Here is a 23,372-nt window from a genome sequence, read left to right as displayed (position 1 = left end):
ATTATTTTAAAATTATCAGTACCTAAGTTTTTCAACAGTGTTTCTTCTGGTTCTAGTTCTTCCACTTCTGTCCTTTCTTGACAAAGTTGTTTTTTGAAGGCCTTCTATAGTTGGTCGCACTCATATTACTGCTCCTTGCTGTAACTTGGGCCCATGACTTTCCATTGCCATTTACCCTTTGGTACTCATCCACTACCTGTTGGTTACTCTTCGAAGTTATTTGTTGCTTTGAAGAGTCAGCTATCGCCTTATCTTCTGTTTGGATTTCAGCACTGGAAGATGCATTTGCTCCTTGGTATGATGTACTGGGCTCTGCAGAGCTCATATTATTGTTGCTACAATTTATTTCACACTCTGCTGACCTATTCAGCTTTTCTGAGTGAAGACAATCTGATCTTCTCACTGAATTAGTTTCAACAGCCGCATCATTAGCGTCTTGCATCATCTCCTCTTGACGCGCCTCTTTCTGCAGTTGTAAACCATACTCGGAAGCCACTCCCACAGCATAATCCATCCGATCTTTTTCATACTTTTTTTATTTTTCTTTTACTCAACGATGTATTCAATTTCTCAAGATTTTCACATATGGCAAGCATTTTACTGTTGAAGTTAACTGAAGAAATATTTTCTTTAAGCTTACAGAAATTAACACAAACACCTTTAGATAGCTCAGTCATTTTAGCGACATTATAGCCATGTAACACTTCCATATACTGCATGCCTACCTTTTGATTTATTTCTAGCCATTTATCTTCCAAATCCTTAGGTAGATTTTTGCCCGCTGGTAATTTCAGTCCTCTTAGTCCCTTCAGGACCCTTTGAACTTTAAGACAATTCTCAAAAAATATATTGTCCAACAGCAAACGTTTCAAATGGGATAGATCTTTTTCTAAGTTTGCAAACAGTTCATTATGGCTGGGAAAAGGTGCTACAAATGAATGTTGTTCACCATTGTTGGTAAATGGATTCGCTGGTGCGGCTAAACAACTTTTCTGTACTTCCTCACTCGAAGACAAACTGTTCTCCTGTTGTTTCCGATATTCAGGCTCGGATTTCCTTCATTATTAATTATAAATGAACCAAAAGGTGTGTCATTTAAAACACATTCTGCTATTAAAGCATCAAAACTCGTGCCAAGATTTCCATGGTTATCCATTTGGAGCCAGCTGCAACACACAATCAAATCTCTTCGGAGCAGCAAAAACAAAATAAGTCCAAAATGCTAAGTAAATTTGCAGGCTCCAAAAAAGGAAAACACCAGTTTAATACAAACAAATACAAAAACTCCAGTTAGCCCTTTCGTCTCACTTAAAATACACAGAGACTTCTTCAGACTGAAGTACCTAAACACATACAACACTTAAATAGCATAAAACCATCACATCTCCTTTTTGGAGCCTGCGAATTTACTTGGCATATGTGGAAAGACACTAAACAAAAGAGAATACAAAAACTGAGAAAACAGAAGCTTTGTTATATGGATATGGATAGTACGCTACAACCAGTCAAAATGTTTTTAGTCCCTTTAGTCTTATACACAGGTAAGGAATATTTTTATCAACCAGAGGAGAAGTTGTAGATCGCAATTAATAAAGGGCTGAAGGACTTTATCTGGGAGGGGAAGATGACCAGAGTCAAGTGGGATAACCTGATTCTTCCAGTAGAACAGGGCGGATTGGGATTACCCAATTTAAAGAGATATTTCAGAGCTACACAGTTAAGGCCATTATAGATACCCCAAGCAGAAAACAAGAAGTTATGTACTCACAATAACGTTCAATGTATGTAGTCCATCTCACCTCACATTCTTACCCGTGGGTTCGAAGCTGATTATTGGCTCTAACTCGGCCGATTTTTTACTAGCTCAAAGTCTCTCATTGGCTGGGCTAAGAGGGTATCCCAGGATGCACTGCTCCCTATCCCTAGATCTAGTTTGCTGTGAAAAGTACAGTTTTGCACCTAACATAAATGTAGCTGTTCAAGTGGTTATGCTGCTGCAGTCATTACACTTGGGTTATCCTGCCATCAGGCGGTCCCGCAGTCGGCCTGAATTCCAAAGCCTTGGTCCAGCGTCGGTTGTCGTCACTTCTTCCCTGACATCAGTGCGGCAGGGGTATAAAAGAGACAGCTGACGCCATTTTCTTCAGTTTTTCTTGCCCCAGATGTCAGGTGCCCCAAACTAAGAAGGCAAAATAAGAAGCTTGCAAAACATACCTTAGTGCAAAACAATGGTACTAGTTGTAAGCAAATACACCATATAGACATGCATCCCAAAGGTTGAAGTACATGGAGGTATAAGAAAAGCCTTGTTAGGTAGTGAGGATGGAGGGAGGGTAACCTGGACTGCAGCAGCATAACCACTCGAACATCTACATTTATGGTAGGTACAAAACTGTACTATGTTCATCGTGCTATGCTGCTGCAGTCATCACACTTGGGTAGAGTCCCAAAGCTATGGTTAGGTGGTAGGAGCTAAACTGGGTTAGGTGCAGCTAAGATGCCCTGCAGAACTGCAGTGGCAAACCCAGCTCTGGTTTTTGAGTACAGAGGAAGGTGGTAATGCTTGGTGAAGGTGTGCACTGAACTCCAGGTAGCTGCCTCCAGAATGTCCTTTGTTGGGACTCCTCGGAGGAAGGCTGCTGAGGTTGCTGTAGCCCTGGTAGAGTGAGACCTAATACTAGCAGGCACTGCTTTCCCGTGGTGTGAGTAGCAAAAGCGGATGCAATGTGCTATCCATTTGGAGATGGTCTGTTTTGAAATAGCCTTTCCTTCTGAGCCTAGTGCATAGGATACAAGGAGTTGGTCAGATTTTCTGAAGGCCTTTGTCTTGTCCAAATAGTAACGTAACTGTCTGTGAATGTCCAAAGAGTGAAGGAGTCTTTCTCCTTTATTCTGTGGGTTTGGATAAAAGGTGAGCAAGTGTATGGTCTGATTGAGAGCCACACTGGATACTACCTTTGGCATGAAGGAAGGGTTGGTGCGTAAAGATACTCTGTCCTGATGGAAAATGATGAAGGGTTCGACTGCCATAAGTGCCTGTAGTTCTGAGACTCTGCATGCTGAGGTGATAGCCAGCAGCAGGGCTGTCGTCCATGACAAATATTGAAGCTCTGCTGAAAAAGCTGGTTCGAAAGGAGGAAGTGTTAACTTTTCCAGAACAAAATTTAGATCCCAAGTTGGAGTTGGTGGTTTTCTGGGGGGTCTTATATTTTTTGCCCTTCTGAGAAACTGCCTTAGCAAAGGATGAGAGAAAATGGGAGGAACCGTATCATATTGAGCTGAAATGGCTGAAGCATGGATTTTTATGGATGAGAAAGAAAGACCTTTGTGTAGCATCTCAGTTAGATATTGGAGTATGTGTGGAATATTTGGGATGCCAGGATTTAGGCTTCTGGCCTGACTCCACACACAAAATCACTTCCATTTGTCTGAGTAAGTTTTTCTGGTGCTGGGCCTCATGGCCTCCAAAATGACATTCTGGACATCCTTTGAGAGAAGTGTTGTTTGATAATTTAAGGTATTTTCCATGCAGCTAGATTTAAGGTCCTTAGTTGACTGTGAAGGATCTGAGAGTTTTGTTGGGTTAACAGCAAAGGGAATTGAGGTAAGATCCATAGAGGGCTGCAAGTCAAGTTTCGTAGTAGTGGGTACCAGTGTTGGCGTGGCCAGTCCATAGCAATGAGGATCATCTGTGGTCTCTCTGATCTGGCTTTCAGTAATACCTGGGTCAGTAGAGGCAGAGGTGGGAAGGCGTAGACTGACAATGCTGTCCAACTGAATGATAGGGCATCCACTTTCCAGGCCAGGGGATGCAAAATTTTTGTAGCTGGCAATTGTTGGTTGAGGCAAACAGATCTATGTCTGGTGGTCCCCACCTTTGAGTTATCACTGAGAATACTTGTGGGTGAAGTCTCCACTCGTGAGGGACTGTCAAATTTCTGCTTAATTTGTCTGCCAAAATGTTTTCTTTTCCTGGCAGGAATTGTGCTTGCAGTTGCACTTGGAAAGTTAATGCTGTGTTCCACAAGTCCATTGCCTGTCTGCATAGTGGGTTGGAGTGCGTTCCTCCTTGTTTGTTTATGTACCACATAACTATGGTGTTGTCCGTCCTTAATAGAAGTTGTCCTGGATGCAAGAGGTCCTTGAAGGCTGTTAGTGCATTTTTTACAGCTAGCATCTCCTTTTGATTGATGTGTAGTTGCCTTTGGTTTGCAGACCATTTGCCCTGCATGCATTGTCCTGCCATGTGTGCACCCCAGGCGTAGTCTGATGAATTTGTTGTCAAGGTTTGATTTGCTGGAGGTGAGACAAAAGGAAGGCCCTTGTTTGCTTGGCATGCTTGAGCCCACCATAGAAACTCTTTTTGAAGGCAGGAAATGAGAGTTATACTTGCTTTGAGGCTGTGTCTGTGTTGGGACCATACACTTTTTTAGGTACCATTGTAGTTTTCTCATATGCAGCCTTGCATATGCAATTAGTTGAATGCAGGATGCCATGTACCCCAATGCCTGCAGGAATTTCCTTGCAGTGAGCTGGGTAGAAGTTGCCATCTTTTTGAAGTACTGAGACAGTTGTTTTTGCTTGTCTGGCGTGAGGTAAGCCATCTGGGCCGTTGTATTCAAGCTGGCACCCAGGAAAATTATTTCTTGTGAGGGTATTAGTTTTGACTTCTTTTTGTTTACTGTGTACCCTAGGCAACTTAGCAACTTTGTCACAAATGCCAGATGCTGTAGTAGGATGTCTTTGCTGTCCGCTTGGATCAGGCAGTCATCCAGATATGGATAAATTTGTATTCCTCGCTGTCTGCAGTATGCAATTATTGATGCCAGGCATTTCGTGAATACTCTGGGTGCAGTAGATAAGCCAAAGGGCAATGCAGAGAATTGATAATGCGTTGTGCCTGCCAAAAATCTGAGGTATCTTCTGCAATCTTGTCTGATAGGGACATGCAGGTATGCCTCTTGGAGGTCCAACGTTACCAGCCACGACTCCTTGCCCAGCATAGGAAGAAGCTGCTGTAGTGTGAGCATTTTGAATTTGGGAATGTCCAGGTACGTGTTTAGAATTGAAAGGTCTAAGATGGGTCTCCAGGCTTTGTCTTTCTTGGTACTAGAAACAGTCTTGAGTAAAATCCTTGACCTTGCTCTTTTGCAGGTACCTTTAGAATTGCTTTCATGTTCATGAGAGCTGAAATTTGCTTTTGTGCCTCTGCCCATTGGTTTGTTGGCAGATTTGGCATTCCTCTCATCCGTGGTAAAGTGTGAAAATGAAATCTGTAGCCTCGGGTAATGGCTAGGGGTCTATGCTGAGGTAGAAGGAGAAACTCACGGAATCTTTTCTTGGAGTCAGAATAATCTTGTCCTTCCCAGTGGAAATGCTCTCTCATGGTGTGCAGGGTTTCCCCAAAAGAGAAGTCTTCAGGGGGGGAAACAGAGGGAATAGACTCCTCAGCATCTGAGTCTTCATAGAGGTGGAAGGGGTAATCCTGTTCCTCAGAGTCTGCTGAGGAAATGGATTCCTGGTCAGAAGGAGGTAAATCTTCCTCCAGTCTAGGCCTTTTGTCAGGAGGGGGCTGGGAACCTCTGATCAGGGTAATCAGGTCCTCCGCCATTTTCAGCATCTGTTTTTTAGGCATAGGGGCCTGTGTGGGAGTCTGTGGACCCGGTTTCTTAACCTTTGGAAGCTTAGTGTATGACTTAACGGAGAGAGTCGTCGGTTTAAAGATGCCTTCTGAAACCAAAGGCCTGTCCATAGTCTCCGGATCGCCGCCAGGGCTGGCGTCCGCGAGTTGAGGAGGAACCGGCTCCAGTGGCCCAGTAGATTCTGACTGAGGGGTAGTCATATTTTCTAAATCTGCAGTAGTCAGGGGCTGCGTAGGTGCCAAACTGAATACCGAAGATCCGGAGGCAGGCCTAACCGAGACCTCGGTATCTGGTCTAGGTCTAGGCTGCCGGTCTTTGTCCTTGCGTTTTTTAAACATAGCGGTTGTCAGAGGTTCCGACAACATAATGTAATTGAATTTTCTGCCAAAATAATGTCGGGCGGTATCAGCCCGACGCTTAATAGTGCGTTTATTGAACCTAGCGCAAAACCGACAACCAGAAACGTCGTGGTTTGGGCCTAGGCAAGGAATACAATAAGAATGAAAATCCTTATGAGGTATTTGCTTCCCACAAGAAATACAATTATTAACTATGTCTGACATCGGTCTGAGGCAAGAAAAGTTTCCCCAATGGGGTACTTAGCTTTATAGAAGACTTCGGCTGAAATTCTGTTTGAAAATCTCAGGAGCTGGCCGACCGGCACTTGCGAACTGCTTCTGCTTCGGGCACCGCGCAGCAAGAAAGACTGAAGAAAATGGTGTTGGCTGTCTCTTTTATACCCCTGCCGCACTGACGTCAGGGAAGAAGCGACGACAACCGACGCCGGACCAAGGCTTTGGAATTCAGGCCGACTGCGGGACCGCCTTATGGCAGGATAACCCAAGTGTGATGACTGCAGCAGCATAGCACGATGAACATCAATGTATACACTTCATACACACCTCACATGCATCTAAATCAGTCACTAAAGAAGGGACTCAACAGGTGGCAACCTATGCTCCAAATCTTATGCTCCAAATCCTCCAGGCAGGGGGAAAGGTGAGAGGGTAAGTAAGAATGTGAGGTGAGATGGACTACATACATCGAACGTTATGGTGAGTACATAACTTCTTGATGTTATGTAGTCCTATCTCGCCTACATTCTTACCCGTGGGACAGCGTCCCTAGCACCTACATCCTGGGTGGCTCATAGGAAAATACTCCTAAGAACTGTGGAACCAGAGGAAGATCTGCCCCTGAAAACCACATCTAATTTGTAATGAGAAACAAAGGTGTGGGGAGAAGCCCAAGTAGCTGCAGCACATATATCATCCATTGACAATCTAGCTTGAAAAGCTGTGGAAGTGGAAACAGCCCGTGTGGAATGTGCCTTGACTGGAAATGGCAAACTTTTATCTCCTGCCTGATAGATAAAGGAGATGCAACTGGCTATCCATCTAGAAAGAGTAACCTTGGATATCGGAGAACCCAATCGGTTTTCTGAAAAGGATACAAAGAGTTAGAGTTGGTCAGACTTACGAATATCTTTCGTCCGGTATATACAGAAATGTAACTGTCTATGCACATCCAATTGGTGAAATCTAAACTGCCTTATTAGAGAAGTGGAGAAAAAACACTGGCAGTTCAATGGAGTGATTAATGTTAGACACAGAAGCCACTTTAGGAAGAAAGGATGGGTTTGGCCTAAGAGAAACCCTATCTTTGTGAAAGATTAAATACGGGGGCTTGATGGAGAGGGCTTGAATTTCCGAGACCCTCTGAGTTGAAGTGATAGCTACCAAAAAAGCTGTTTTCCATGCTAAGAATTTTAACTCATAGGTAGCTGCAGGTTCGAAAGGTGGCAATGTGAGTGCTTGGAGAACAAAACTGAGGTCCCAGGGCATGACGGGTTCGGACACTGGGGGATGAAGTAACAGGGTACCTTTAAGGAATGCTTTGCATAGTCTGTGGGCCATAAGACTAGGTTCATTTGCTACGTGAAAATTAGATATTGCTGCCAGTTGAACTTTGATGGTGGCTGATGTGGATCCCCTGATAGAAGAGCATTGACAAGAATTCCAGAACTGAATCTATCGGGGCTGTATAAGGATCAATACCTCTAGAATGAGCCCAGATGGAAAACCTTTTCCATTTGCTAGAATAAATCTTCCTAGTAGATGGCTTATGGGAAGACGATAGAATATGGACCACCTCCGGTGGAAAAATATGACGTCTGACTAGCGATGGAAGTGGAGTAGCCAGGCAGTCAACCGGAGAGTCCTCAGAGAGGGGTTGAACTGTCCCGACATGTGTGTCAGTAAGTCTGGTAGAGGGTCCAGAATCCAAGGAGTGTCTACAACGTATGGTTGAAGAAAGGGAAACCATACTTGCCGAGGCTAATGTGGGGCAATCAGAATCATTCTGCTTCCCAAGGATTGAGCTTTCTGAATCACCCTTGAGAGAAGGGGAACAGAGGGAAAGCACAGAGTAGACCGAATGGCCAATCATGAACCACAGCGTCCCTGGGTGACTCCCCCTGTGGGGGGATCAGCGTGAAGTAGTTGCTGCATTTCGCACTGAGAGGGCTGGCAAACAGGTCGCAGCAAGGTTGACCCCACCTGCTGAAGATTCGCTCTGCAACCAGTCGATTCAGGGACCACTTGTAAGGCATAGGTATTGCTCTGCTTAGCCTGTCCGCTATTACGTTGGATTCCCCCGGAATGTGCGTCGCCACCAGAAACCGTTGGAAAGCTATTGCCCAATTCCACACTCGCATGGCCTCTCTGCATAGGGGGTAAGATTGTGTACCCCCTTGCTTGTTGAGATACCACACTACTGACATGTTGTCTGAGTGTATCGCAATAGTCCCTAGAGGAAGAACTTCCTGAAGTGCCTGCAACGCAAGAAGCACTGCTCTCATCTCTAGGACATTTTCCCCTGTTCAAATTGTTGGTGCATAACCACCAACAGAGATCCTGCTTGCACCTGTCTGTGATTAAGATTGGATGAGATAGTGGAAGCCTTTGTAGAGACCATTGGACAAAGAGGAGCCACTGAAGAAGTCTCATGTGTAATCTCACTAGAGGTACTAGCATGATAGTCGCCGCCATGGTCCCTAGGAGTTGTAGAACCACTCTTGTCTGTACTTGTCTGAGTGGCATCAGTATATGAATTTGTCGTTGCAACACCATGATTCTTTCTTGTGGCAGGAATGCTCGCATTTGGATGGTGTCCAGCTCTGCTCCTATAAAGGTGACACGCTGTGAGGGCAATAAGGCAGATTTTTCCAGTTTATCGTTATGCCCAATTGATGACAGAGACTGAGGGTAGCGTCCTTCGTTTGAACTAGTTGATGCCTGGTGGGGGCGGTAAGGATCCAGTTGTGTAGGTACGGAAACACCTGGAATCCTTGATGTCTCAAGTGAGCCGTCACCACTGCCATACATTTGGTGAACACCCCGGGGACTGTGGTGAGACCAAAGGGCTCGAAACTGGAAGTGACTGGCTCCCAGCCAGAAGCGAAGATGACTCCTGGATGCTTTGTCCATTTTGATATGGTAATAAGCATCCTTGAGATCGATGAAACACATCCAAACTTTCTCTCCCAACAATGGGAGGATTGACTGTAGAGTGACCATTCAGAACTTGGACTTGTGTAGGTAATTGTTGAGTTGACTGAGATCTAGTATGGGTCTCAGGTCCCCTGTTCATTTTGGCACCAAAAAGAATCTTGAGTAAGTCCCTAATCTGATTTGGTCTGAGGGGACTGGTTGGATGGCTCCTTTTTCCAGCAGCTGAGGCACCTCTGAGGCTGCTTGATCCATTTGACTGGGTGGAATGTCTGGGATTTTTCTTATGGGCGGGGGTACTGAAGCGAATGGGATGAGGTAATCTCCGGAAACTATCCTTAGGACCCATTGGTCCTGGGTGATGCTCTCCCAAACTTCCGGGTATAAGGAAATTCGACCCCCGACTGGCTCCAGATAAGCGCAGTCCGGCACACCCTCAAGAATGAGAGTATGGAGAGCCACGAAAGGAGTCACAGTCTCCCGAATTGCGGGGTCCCCTCTGCCTCTGGGGTGACATCTCCCTGAATAACCCCCCCCTCCCCTGCCTCTGGAGGGGGGGGTTCACCTTGTGTGGCAGGAAAAAACCTCTGTTATTTCTTGAACCACATCTCCCCCCCCTCGCTGGGCCTTGGGATAAGGCCTAGAAGGAAGGGAAAAATGGACCCCGACAGCAGACAGGGTCTTTCCCTCTTGCTCGTACCTGGTGAGCGTGTCTTTCACTTTGGTCCCAGACAAGGAGGAACCGTCAAATGGGGCGTCAGTGAAGGAAGACTTGAAGGACTCCGCGAAGTGACACAGGCGTAGCCAGGCCTGCCTTCTAAGTGCAATCCCTGAGCTCGCTGCGCTACTCGCTCCTTCGGCCGCATATGAAATGAGCCGCATGGATGAGTTAGTGATGGAGTTAAGGGTAGACACCTGTGCGTTAACAGTCTGAGCTACCGCCTCAGGTACGTTACCCAAAAGAGTATCTCCCAGTTCTTTGAGGAGGTCTCTCTGGAGCCGAGTGAAGTGAGATAAATAATTCAGCGACTGTAAGGTGAAGGTTGCTGAAGAAAGGGTACGCTTCCCATACCAGTCCATAGTCCTAGACTCCTTGTTAGGAGGATGGACCGACGAGGAAGATTCTGCGACGTCCTTCTGGGTGGCTGCCACCACCACCATGGCATCTACCGGGACTCCTTTTGATAGAAACTCTTTACCCTGGGGTGCAGACAGGAAATGTTGGGGCACCTGGGTACGGGCTCTACAGAATCAGGATTTTCCCACACCTTTCGACAAATGAGGTCAAGTAGTTCGTTGAAGGGTGGAGACACCCAGGAGGCGGAAGGTTGAGCGCCAAAGGCCTTAAGGAATACTGACTCCTCCTCGGAAGGAGTTTTGGAAGGCCAGCCTCCTCTTTGTTTCAGTATCTTCAGGATATTGGAGAAGGAAACCTCATCAGAGGAAGACTTGGGGGACCCTTCCGATTCCTCGAGGTCAGTATCGGAAGTGAGAGACTTATCCCCGGAGTCTATGTGCTTCCTCTTGCACAACTTTTTTCTGGGGGGCTCCTCAGGCAAAGACTCTGGGAGACCCTCAGAAGGTTGGGGACCACTTGTGGGGGTGTTGTTAGGGCCTGGTGCTCTGCTGTCCAAGGACAGGGGAGTGTCAGAGGATCTCACCGGGGTGGTGGGGGACAGAATGACCAACCCGCGTGATGTAGTGGACGATCTTGCCAGCGCACTCCGCATGGCCTCGAATGCAGGTCCTCCAAGCTCCGAGAACCGACTGGCCTCCGAGGCCACGACCGGGATCTCCCGAGCCAATGCACTGAGAGGGAGACTCGGAACCGACAGCTGTCCCGACGTATCCCCCTCGGGCCCGACCGAAGAAACCCGAGTCTCAAACCCTGTGGACGGGACCGACATGGTCGGAGCAGAAGTCGGCACCGATAAACCCAAAGGGGGTATCGGAGCCGGCGCAGGAACATCACTCGGAGCAGAGCATACTGGCTCTGCCAGCAAGGAAGTGCTCAGAGGAGGAATCATCGAGACGGACATGGCAATAGGCTCCAGAGCTGAATGGGTCAGAGCCGAAAACAATTTGGCCAACACCGGCGATTGCAGGAGCCTCTGCACTACCCTGTCAAAATCCAAATCAGAAAGCCTGGAGGATTTGGAGGAAATAGATGGAGACTGGGATCTCTTGTCCGGTAAACCAAGTCTGACACTGGGCGATCGGCTCTGAATGGGCTCAAGGATGATTGGAGCCAACGCCATTTCGGTTAATACCGATACCTCCTGTGGCCCCGAGGACAATAGAGCCAAGGAGGAAGAGTCCAACACTGTAATCTTCTCCGGGGGCTCCAAAGAGGCAGATGGAGCCGGAGACCTTTTCTTGGACTTGGAAGCTTTAGACTTAGTACTAGAAGCCGAATCAATAGCTTCCTCAAAAGATGATTTTAAAAGTCCTTTTAGAATTAACATGTTTTTTCTCTCCTGGAGCACCCTAGGACTGTACGCGTAGCAAAAGCTACACGACTCCTGTAAATGGATGGCTCCGAGTCAGTAGACACACACAGAATGTCCATCCGTGATGGAAATTTTATATCCACATTTGGAACATTTCTTAAAGCCAGAAGGCTTATGTTCCTTCTGATCCTTGGACATTTTACTATGAACAGTAAAGGAAGCCTAGAAGTAACATGCAAAAATGGCGGGAAAACACCACACAATATTGAACACCAGGTACTAACCAACAGGCACACTGAGCGCCTCTAATCTAGACAGTTCACACAACAAGACACAGTGGAAAAAACAACACAGTCACACACAAGAACCTCTAATTAAAACGGTTCTGCAAACAAAGGGTTGATTAAGTACAGAAGGGGAGGACTAGGTCCTCTAACTAAAACGGGCCTAGCCCGCTGGAACAGAAGGGATACCAAACAACAATCACAGCACTGAAACACACACACACAATTTAGTGATCAGCCAAAGTAGCTATTAAAATAGCTTTTGGGTTTGAACAACAACTTTCTCAATGAGAAATAGTAAAAAGAGAGGGTACTTGGCCACAGCCAAGCGAGACCACGTCCGAGCTCTACAAGCGGCAAACAAGATCTGGTGATAGGGAGCAGTGTTTCCTGGGATACCCTCTTAGCCCAGCCAATGAGAGACTTTGAGCTAGTAAAAAATCGGCCGAGTCGGAGCCGATAATCGGCTCCGAACCCACGGGTAAGAATGTAGGCGAGATAGGACTACATAACATCTATAATTCAAAGTGGAAAGTGATGATGTTGAAACGGGGAAGCTCAAGAAACAAGGAAGGACTGGGATTTTGGATGCAGGCCTTTTTGAAGAATAAAAATATTAATGCAGAATATTATATCCATAAAGTAGCAGAAAATATTCTAAATAGCAAGCCAACATGGGAAAGGAGAAAGAAGATTCTGCAATAAGGATGATTGCAATTAGGGATATAGACAACAGGCAAGAGAGAGCTGGAATTTATTGAAGAAAACTGGCAAAGGAACCAGGTATTGGGAGCAAATAACTAGACAGGGAAGACACCAAGAATTTATCTGGACTGCAGGTTAGTGATTGTTTCCCTATTAAGGATTGATATCAGAGTATAAGCAAAGAGAAAGTAACAGGTGGTCCTAAATGAAAGACCAGCACTGGTAGAGTTTTTAGTAGAATCTAGAACAGAAGCTGCCATTAAAAAAGGAATAATTAGAAGAGCATATAAAATATTGCATGACAACTATAAAAATCACTCAGAGGAGTTTAGAAAGCATTGGGAAGAGAGACTAGATAAGCAATTCACAATGAAACAATGGGAGGATATATGTATGTCTCCCAAATATGCAACAAAATCTAGAAGATTTAGGATTTTTGCTTGGAAATAGTAACATAGATATTTTTATACCCCAAGTAGACTCCATTTTCTGGGAGTGCAGTGAGTTGGTAGATTTTAAGGATTTCCTGTGGGATGCTCTGTTGGGGATACTGGGTGGGCAGATTGGTGTGATGAAGGAGATGATTTTTCTGAGCTATGACACAGAATCGGAATTGCCTAGACCTGTTAAGGCCTTGCTGTTTCTAATTATGGTGGCTGCCAAAAAAAGCAATTACTAAAAAATGGAAATCAAAATTTAAACCAACTCTATTAGAAGTAGTGAATATAGTAACAGAGATAAAACAACTGGAATTGAGATCTTTAGAAAAAGATAGGAGCAAACTATATAGGAAAAATGGGAATTGTGGGAAGAATACATACAGGGGAGGAATGGGGTTTAAAAGAAGGCAGGACTTAAAATTAGCTATGTAATGTATGACTGAAAACAATTGGGTAGATTATAAGTGATGTATAATGTTTGCAACTGGGAGTGGTCAGTACGGTTTGTGAAGTAAAATGCTGCAACTAGGATTGTGTTAGTGTGGTCTGTTTTCATTTATATAAATGTATGATTGCTTATGTCCTAAGTGATGGTTTAATAAAGATGTTTCTTGTTTAAAAAAAGGGACAGGAATTGAATAATATATGTAATGTTGCTTAGGTTATATGATATACATCAATCTATGGGAAGCATAATGTTTGTTAATTTTAACCTGTTAATACAATTTGGTTACTTTTCTATAAATATAAATGTGCCTATGTCACAAGTGATAATTCAGTAAAGGTGTTTAAAAAAACAATGCTCTCATGGAGGTGGTAAGGAGCCAATCATCCAGGTATGGAAAAACCTGGAAACCCTGCAGTGTGAGCAAGGCTGCCACAACTGTCATGCACTTAGTGAACACCTTGGGGGCTCCCAGCCAAAAGAGCAGAAATCACCTGGAGTGTCTCACAATCTTTATAAGCATTCTTGACATTTATCGAGTACTTCCAGTCATCCTTCTTCAACAGAAGCATAACAGACTGCAACATGACCATCTAGAACTTGGTCTGCATGACATAACAGTTCAACTTGCTCAGATCCAAAACTGATCTTAGGTCCCTGTTCTTCTCTGGCACTAAACAGAATCTGTAATAGACCCCAGATCCTCACTGGTCTAGTGGGACCTCTTGGATGGCTGGATTTGCCAGCAACCTTTGAATGTAGACTGCTGCATCTCCTCTCTGATGGGGTAGAATGTCTGGGAGTGATTTTCTTGTTTCTCTCAATGCAAAACAAAATGGAATTGTATAACATGAGGATACGACTCACAACATGTATCCAAGATAATGGCCTCCCAAGCTTTCAAGTGGAAAGCCAAGCAACTCCTGACTGCCTCCAGAGCATAACAGCTGGGCAACCCTTCAGGTATGCTGAAATGATCTCCTGTGAAAGGTCCTTGGAAGACTTGGTTCCCAGGACTACTGCTGCTACATAGATGGCATGCATTATGGCTGCCCCCGCCCCACCCCTACTGCAAGGGGAACCTTCACCAGGGAGTGTCTTAAAAAGGCTGCTGAGACTTGTAAAATAACAGGCACTTGCCCTCACTTCAGATTCCAGGAAAAGGACCACCAGGGAGGTGGCAAAGTGCACTCAGATGGCAAATAGCATCTTTACATCATGCTATGTGTTAACATATCCTTGACCTCTGTGCCAAAAAGTGAAGAACCGCTGAACAGGGTACTGACAAATGACACCTTAAAGCAGTCTATATAACCACAGCCAGAGGTGCTGGCAGATAGCAATGCTGGTGCCCAATGCACACAACATATCATCAGCTGCATTGGAGAGCAGATATATAGATCTATGTTATTACTAGAGTGCATGGGTAGACAACTGTGCCTCAACATTCTTCTGCATCTCTTGGGTCTGTTTTGTCTTCACTACATTTGACACTTCGGACACTAGGTCCCACTGAAGTCTCCTCAAATGAGCCAGAAAATGTAGATCTTTCACAGCAAATGTTACTGTAGGGTAGGTGCGCTTTCCTAAATGGTCTAAAGTATTGGACTCTCTGTTCAGCGGATGGACTGAGGAACTCTCTTCTGAAATGTCTTTTTTGATGGCTGCCACCACCATGATTGAATCAACTGTGTTCCCCTTACTCCAATGTGATCAGTCCTTAGGTGGGGCTAAGATCTTATCAGGCTTCTTGGGGACTAGTCAACAAGTAAAACCAGGAACCAATACAGGATAAAATTCACAAAAAAACAGATCCAAAAGGTGACTTCCACAAACTTGATCAGATTTTATTTAGCACTTTCGTCAGCATATATCAGTTGACTTCTTCAGAATAATTAAAACTGCAATTGAAGCACAAATAAATACCATTCAGAGAACATCACCTGACTCAATTTAACTAATAAAAAACATATTACAATAAAAAATGTAATTTAATTAAAGCTATAGTCTACAGAAAATGCATAGTCTAAAAAAACACACAAAAACATATGAACACCTTACAGTTCTAAACAAACACAAAAAAATACAAAAAAATAAAAAACTATAAGACAGTTGATTTAAACATGTTGAAGCTTAAAAAATACTAAATTTGATTTAATTAAGTTTAACTAAACTACATAAGACCACAGTTTTAGAATGAGATAAAATAAAGTTTTTGTGTGTTTGTGTTTTTTTTAGAATATGCATTTAATTGCAGTTTTAATTATTCTGAAGAAGTCAAATGATATATGTTGACGAAAGAGCTAAATAAAATCTGACTGAGTTAGTGGAAGTCACCTTTTGGCTCTGTTTTTTTGTGGATTCTTGGGGACTGGTTCCACCACATTCGGTTCTCTTCATGCCCTCTGGGATACCACATTGATAAGCATGTCCTGAAGATAAACCACCCAGGACATGGACAGGTCCACACCAAAGGCCTCCCAAAACACTTGATTTCTCCAGAGAAATGGCTTTGACAGGCCATCCCCGATTCTGACACAATAACTCCAGGATCTTGCCAAAGGAGGAATCCTTGCTGGGGAGTTCAGGGAACCCCCTCCCCTTCATTGAAGTCAATGTCCTCAGAGAGAGATTCCTCAGGGGAATCCATGTGTTTCATTTTGAAATGGCTCCAACCATGTCCCTCTCAAACTGGAGAATCTAGAGGGAATGTGGAAAAGGCTAGAGGCCCAGAGGTTTAGGCTGTCCCAGAGCCATGTGATGTATATCTGCAGTCCCAGACATTGAAGATGGAGGAAGATGACCAGTCACTGCCAACCACTCCTTCTTTGACTTAGAGAAAATCTTCTCTACAGCATTGAAAGGAGATGATGAAGTGGGACAGCCGGAGCAGACAATACATGGACTGAAAGACCTGAGCAAGATGCCGGTTTCCAAGGTTGAGCTGGCCTGCTCAGATGCCAAGACTGGAGCCAAGCTGTTGAGCACAGAAGCCCTGAGAGGAAGGGATGACTCTGAAACTCAGAGAATTGAATCCAACCCTGGGGTCATGGCCCAAACTCTTGGCTCCAAGGCAGCCCCAGCTCAGAATCCACCAGAGTCAAGAAGGCTAAGTGAGGGGTTGATGCCTAAAGTGGCCAAGATGTCACAGCTAACCTCAGTGACTGCAAAGTGACAGAATCCATAAACCCCACAGCCATAGGACCCTGAGAAGGAATAGCAAAGGATGAAGCAGAACCCTCTGGCACTGGGGTCAAAGCAGTAGGTAGAAGCCATAGCTGTATCTGAGCCTTCAAAAAGGATCACATCAACTGCTTCACATACAAGGAATTCAAACTCCCTACATACCCAGCTGACCAAGTCGACGAGGCCAATGAAGAGAGCTTCAACATCCTTCTGGCAGCACTGGGATCTGATTGTTGAATCTGAACCAGAAAAACCTAGATCCAGGGTGGAGAGGGGAAAGGGAAGACTCAGGTGAAAACCCTGACACTGAAGCAGCTGGAGGAGCTGAATATCAGAGGACTTTGAGGTCCGGCTGGTCAGAAGGCCCAGAAGCCACTTGTTTGTGATCCCCTCTGTCCTTATCCCGGACTTTCGGGTCCTTATCCTTTTCCCTGCCCTGACCCTTACCACGCTTGTCAGACTTCTTCATAGGCGATGGGGAGAGGGAAGAAGTAGAGGTAGCTGCCAAGGGCAATAAGCCCTTCAACACCAGCTTTATTCAGCGCTCATTAAGTGCCCAAACCCCAAATCTGGCACAAATGTTGCACTCAACATTGAGGTGCAACTCTCAGAGGCAGTAGACACACTGATCATGTGCAGTCTGAGAAGGTAGTTTGGGGCCGCAAGCCACAAACTTTTTAAAACCTTTATCCTTCTCCTTATCCAAAGTAATGACTGCTGTGGAAAGAAAAAAGCAAATTACACAGCAAACATGGTAAAAATCCAAAAAAATCAACTGCACTATTACCTATTTACCTAACTCCCTAACATCTTAAGAAGAAACCACACAATAACAGTAATAATAGTAAGTACCACTACACTGATTTTTTTAAAGTTTTTTTTTCAAACAGACAACATGGCAGCAACACCACAAGAATCATTAAAATCCTATCCTAAACTGTACATGAAAAAGACCAGCTACCAGCTACAAACAATCCTATCTAATCCTAAAACTATCAAACCTAACACTTAAAGGGTAGAGGAAAATTAGGGGAAAAGACACAAGCCTAGCCTATGTCCAAAAAGAATACACAAAAGGAGCTTGTCAATTGTATTGCAGTTCTTCAAGGCAGCAAATTAGATCTGGGGTAGATGGGGGAGTAGTGTACTATGGGTAGAAGAGGCAGAGCTGTGGAATAGAAGTTTCTGAGAAAAGGCCAGCATCAAATCCAAGCTGGATTCAATAACTCACAGGTTGATGCCAGATGAAAAAGACAACATCAGATCCTGTGTTTACCAATTCACTGGTTTTACTTCTACATTTAAAATATGGCAAGCTACTTCTGACAGTTTAAACATTCAACCCAGTAATACTATCAGCTTCAGTAATTTCTCACACCAGTGTTCTTGAGCATATGCTTCATGCAGTAATAACATTTTCCCAATATATATTTTTTAATACAGTCACTAGCCACATCTTGGAAGCAACTTCTCAGCAATTTCCTATACATTTCTTCTAGTAAGTAATTGCTCAACAGTTTCACATTATTTTGTTAAAATAATAAACAGAATTTCTCATTTTACTACTGCTTTACATGTAATACTTTTAATCTGTTTATAAACTGTTCCACTTATTTTGCCTCCAAATTGCAGCTTCTGCTTCTACCCTCTCTGCTGGGGATTCACTGCCTAATGACTCTAGCACATTACAGCTTAATAAGCAGAAACTAAAACTTGTACGCAATAGTTTATGACAGTTCTTTAATATACACCACTGATCTAGCAGTTAGTTATGACTTCTTTTGACAACACTTCTTAGGCAAGGTTGTTCCCTCACCACCATTTACACACACACACACACACACACACACACACACACACACACACACACACACACACACACACACACACAACTTCACTTACTATTAGAATCACCTTAACTCATTACAATGTCCCTTCCTTTTCAATGTTTTTATCCATAGCAGAAATCAAATTTCTCCAAAAGGTATCAGTTTTCCAGTAAGCACCCACTCATTTCTCCCCCTCTCTCACCACCTCCCCCCAGCATATGCAGATGTGTGTGTTGGTACAGACAGCAAAAGTTCTCTCAACAGTTGGGGAAACTAACAAGGTATTAGCACTTGCATGCATCAGCACAGAAACAGAAAATATTGTAGTCCAGTATATGTTTGACCAAACTTCAACTACCAGTGACATATGTTCAACACCCTGAAGACTTACTATGTGGTTACAAAGCAGTTTATTTCCAGCACCACCATACCTTCTCAAGGTAATTTCCAATACACCAAATACATTATGTAGGGTACTCACAGTTCAATTAAGGCACATATCTCAAACTCAATACAAATTTCAACGCAGGTAAATTAACCCACTATGACAACCTTCAGGGTTCCAAGCCCAAGTATCACAACCACAACTTGAGTTGCTCTCTATGCTATAGATTATCACAGGACCCTTCTCCCTTAAGTTACAGATTCATCCATCTTTAAAAGATGTGAACCTCTCTTTCTTTCTCTCTATCTCTCTCTCACACACACTCTCCAAGAACTCAACCAAAGTCTTTACTCTAGGTCCAAATGCATGTAAAATAAATATAATAATAATAAATATATACATATATATATATATATATATATATATATATATATATATATATATATATATATATATATATACACACACACACACACACACACACACACACACACACACACACACACACACACACACACACATATATATATATATATATATATATATATAGATGTAAATTGTGTAATTGTGTGAATACACATATGTGTGACAGTGACATACAACTGATCTATGGTTGCAACACAATTCGGTCGACAACACATTTCTGTGAAAATATTTAGTCTAAACACATTTAACTGACTGATAGGAATTATGGACGTTTACAATCAGGAAAGATGTACTATGGAACACAGTGTGTGTAAAGTAGGGACACCCCTGTCCACTGATCACTGTTTTCATTAGATATCACTGCTGGTGCAATTTCCAAGTGTGCACTGATAGAAATTCCCTTCTTTTGGGAGATTTCACCCTTCAATGTTTTGGACATTATTGTTCAGCATTTCTGATAGTCATGATTTTGATGCTCAGCTTTTGACTACAGAACCCTTGAAGCAAAGAATGCTATAGAAGGAATACTAATAATTCAATTCAAACATTTAAAATTCTATACACATACTTATACAGATAAAAGTCGTCTGGAAGGATGTTAAGTATAGAATCCTACAGATGTAATTTTATACACAGAACTATAAACACAAAATTCTACACAAGAGAATTCAGTACCTCTCCCTGTCAAAGACTGTGGTGTTGAAGTTGTTTTCACGCAAAGTGTGCTTAGATAAAATACTTTCACACAAATGTGATGTCGACTTTTTCCGACCAAACATTTAGATCAATTCTGTATCACACAAATGTGTATTCACACAATATACATATATCCATATAAGAACCTTCCGTCAAACTGGCTTTTTGATCAAGAGTGAAAAAGCCAATACAGTTGATCGAAAGTGGTCAGATGATCAAGTAATGACTTTTTCACCATGAGACTGCGGTACAGTCGGAATCAGGGCATATATCCATTCCCCACTATACTGCAGCCTTGGAGTTGGTATATATAATTAGCAGGGTGTGTAGGGGTGCTGGACGGCTTCCCCCCATTACAAAAATACTGGCTGATCCTGTTTTGATCCTTTGTGGATTTTTTTTTGTTTCGACCATATGAGGTCAAATTAGTTAGTGTTGACATTTCTGCATGCTGACGAACAGTTACGAATATAGAAAAGGATACATACATACACACACACACACAAATATATATATATATATATATATATATATATATATATATATATATATATATATATATATATATTCTACTAAATCCTAAAGACCACATTTCCGAAAACAAAACTCACGAAACCACAGTCACAAAACCCGGAAGTCAGCATTTGATCATGGCAAGTATGCACTTGCCCATTGCAAAACAGAAAGCATGCCAAGGTAAGTAACATCTAGCTAGGTGGGGGGGGCTATAACCCCCAACTCCCCACACACCCTAAATTAATATACCAACTCCAGGATCACACTACAGTGGAGAAAAGGGCATGTTGGCCTCAGTGTGCGTTCCATTTAGCAGTGGCCAACTGTTTACTTACCGTGGGAAAATGTCAACATTCAGGTTTCCGAGACCTCGAGATTTTCATCTCGAGATTTTTGTCTTCAGTAATGTGGTCTTCGGGATTTAGAAATACACCCATATAAATAAATATATATATATATATATATATATATATATATATATATATATATATATATATATATGTATATATATATATATATATATATATATATATACACATAAATACCCAAACACACACACACACACACACACACACACACACACACACACACAGTGTACATACATAACTATATATTTCTAAACGCACACACACATACATAAATGTGTGTATCTCTGTATATACACACATACATACAGATACAGACACACACACACACACACATACAGAAAATACATCATACAAGCATATATACATATATATACACACACAAAAATCACACATACATTCACATCCTGTACAATGTCACATATGCTTACCTCCTCTGATTGTACAGATTTCTCCATAGTAGGTAAATGTGAGATGACTGAATGTACTCCAAGCTGTGAGTTCTGTGAATCAAAAAAAAAAATCTCAGTTGTCATAAAATGTACTGTAAAGAAATACAAATACAAAGCAGATAGCAAGCAGGCTAGATAGAGCATGATGAACACAAGCTCCTTAATTTAACTAGACAGAAAGGTGCTTACACCGACATAAGCTAAGGGCAGCCATCAAACACAGAAAAACAAAGTCAGATTAGCAGACTGGCAAGAATAAAGTTAACATCATTGGTTTCTTACCCCTAGTTCTGTACTATCCCTAGTGCAACTTTGTAGCCATACCCTCCACAAAGACAGAACCATTCACGGGCATGTCCCATCCAATACATTACGCTATGAACAGCCCCATGCGTTAGGCCTGTCCTAACCTAGAACCAGTTCAGCTCCACTAGTTAGGCTTGTTACTACCCTACAACCTGTACTGCAACCACTACCTACATCTGCCCTTTCCTGCACTGTACTGTCATCACTCCCATTGCTTAAGCTTGTCCTAGCCTAGAAAATACAAAGCCACTTGTTATGCCTGTTCTAGCCTACATCTTCTCTTAGGTTCATAGGTTGGTACTAGGCTATCGGCCCTAGGGCCTATACAAGCCTAGCCATAACAATTCCCCAATTATTTCTTCCCACAATATTTACTTCCCTGGACCCCTGTTTAGCAGGGCGACTGACGTGATCCCCAGAGTAAATTTCCTATCTCCCATCCAGTCGTCAAGGTTCCTTTTGAAGAGGGAAAAGAGGCGCTCTGCTTGACATGTATGGATAGTCGATTCCAGAGTATGGGGAGTCTCTGGGTCAGGAACCTATCCCTCCAGCATTGTGATGACAAGGTTTAGGTCCCTGGAGTGTGTGGCTCTGATGGTTTGAGATTTCTTTAAGTGCAGCATGTCCAACAGCTCTGGGTTTGACATGGCCTTGTATGTTAAGCAGAAATCGCCACTAGGTTGACGGTATGCGACACAGTATAGCTGGAGTTTTTTTAGTCGGTCAGCATAGGGCATCTGCTTTAGGCCTGTGATTCTTTTAGTGAGGTGTTTCTGTGGCCTTTCCAGTTGTTGCAGATGTCTTGTGAGGTACATAACAAATGGGGCGTTGTACTCTATGATGGGTCTAATGAGGGATGAGTACAGTGGGACAATGACCTCCTTTTTTCCTGGATGAAAAGCCCTTAGTGATGAGGTGTGCCACATAGAAGGATTTCCTGACTGTTGTGGTGATGTGGTTATTGAAGGTGAGACTACTGTCCACCTGTGTCCCTAAGTCTGTTATCACACTTTCAGTGTTTAGTGTACTGCCACCTATGTGATAATTCATGAGTACATGGTTTTTCCCAAAGGGGATAACTATACACTTCTTGGCATTGAGCTTGAGCCCATGGCTCTGGCACCAAGCATCTGTTTCTGTAAGGCCCTTTCGTAGAATATTCACATCATTTAGGGATGCAATAATGGCTCCCAGTTTGCAGTCATCTGTGAACTTTGTTAGCCAGAGTCCCTCAGTGTTGGCCTGTACTTCAAAGAAGTAGATGCCAAACAAGAGTAGTCCCAGGACTGAACTCTGAGGTACTCCACTTGTCAATTGTCTGGAGCTGGATTTGGAGTTGGCTACTTTTACACTGGGGGATCTGTCAATAAGCCAGTTGGCAACCCATCAAGTGATGTAGGGATTTATGCCCAGCTTAGTAAGTTTGTCTATGATTTCAGAATGGGGGATGGTGCTGAAGGCCTTGGTGAGGTCCAGATAGGCTGTGTGGACTGCCTTACCCTTGTCCACGGTTCTGGGGACTGATTTGAAGAAGTCAATCAGGTTCAGGAGACACGATCGGCCCTTCACAAACCCACACTGGGTGGGGTCCAGTGTTTGAAGGTTGCCAGTGTCTTTGTTTATACGTGCCATGATAATACGTTCCATGGCCTTGCAGCTTAGGCTTGTCAGACTGATGGGACGGTAGTTCTCAGGATCCAAGGTGGATCCCCCCTTGTGGAGTGGGATAACTGTAG

At 43.4% G+C, this 23,372-nt stretch overlaps 1 protein-coding gene across 4 annotated transcripts in view; it reads right to left on the bottom strand.

Moving 5' to 3' along the window:
- NICN1 (nicolin 1) overlaps positions 1-23,372 on the bottom strand; it is a 525,511-nt gene that overhangs the window by 267,566 nt on the left and 234,573 nt on the right. For all 4 annotated transcript variants that reach the window (XM_044070573.1, XM_044070574.1, XM_044070572.1 and 1 more), the window contains one exon: positions 21,310-21,381. In XM_044070573.1, the coding sequence (XP_043926508.1) occupies positions 21,310-21,381 (72 nt within the window). The remainder of the gene's footprint in view (positions 1-21,309; positions 21,382-23,372) is intronic.

This window comes from Protopterus annectens, chromosome 4.part1, assembly GCF_019279795.1.
Source record: "Protopterus annectens isolate FY-2018-M chromosome 4.part1, PAN1.0, whole genome shotgun sequence".
Lineage (NCBI taxonomy): Eukaryota > Metazoa > Chordata > Ceratodontiformes > Protopteridae > Protopterus > Protopterus annectens.
This window is presented reverse-complemented; position numbering and strand designations above follow the sequence as displayed.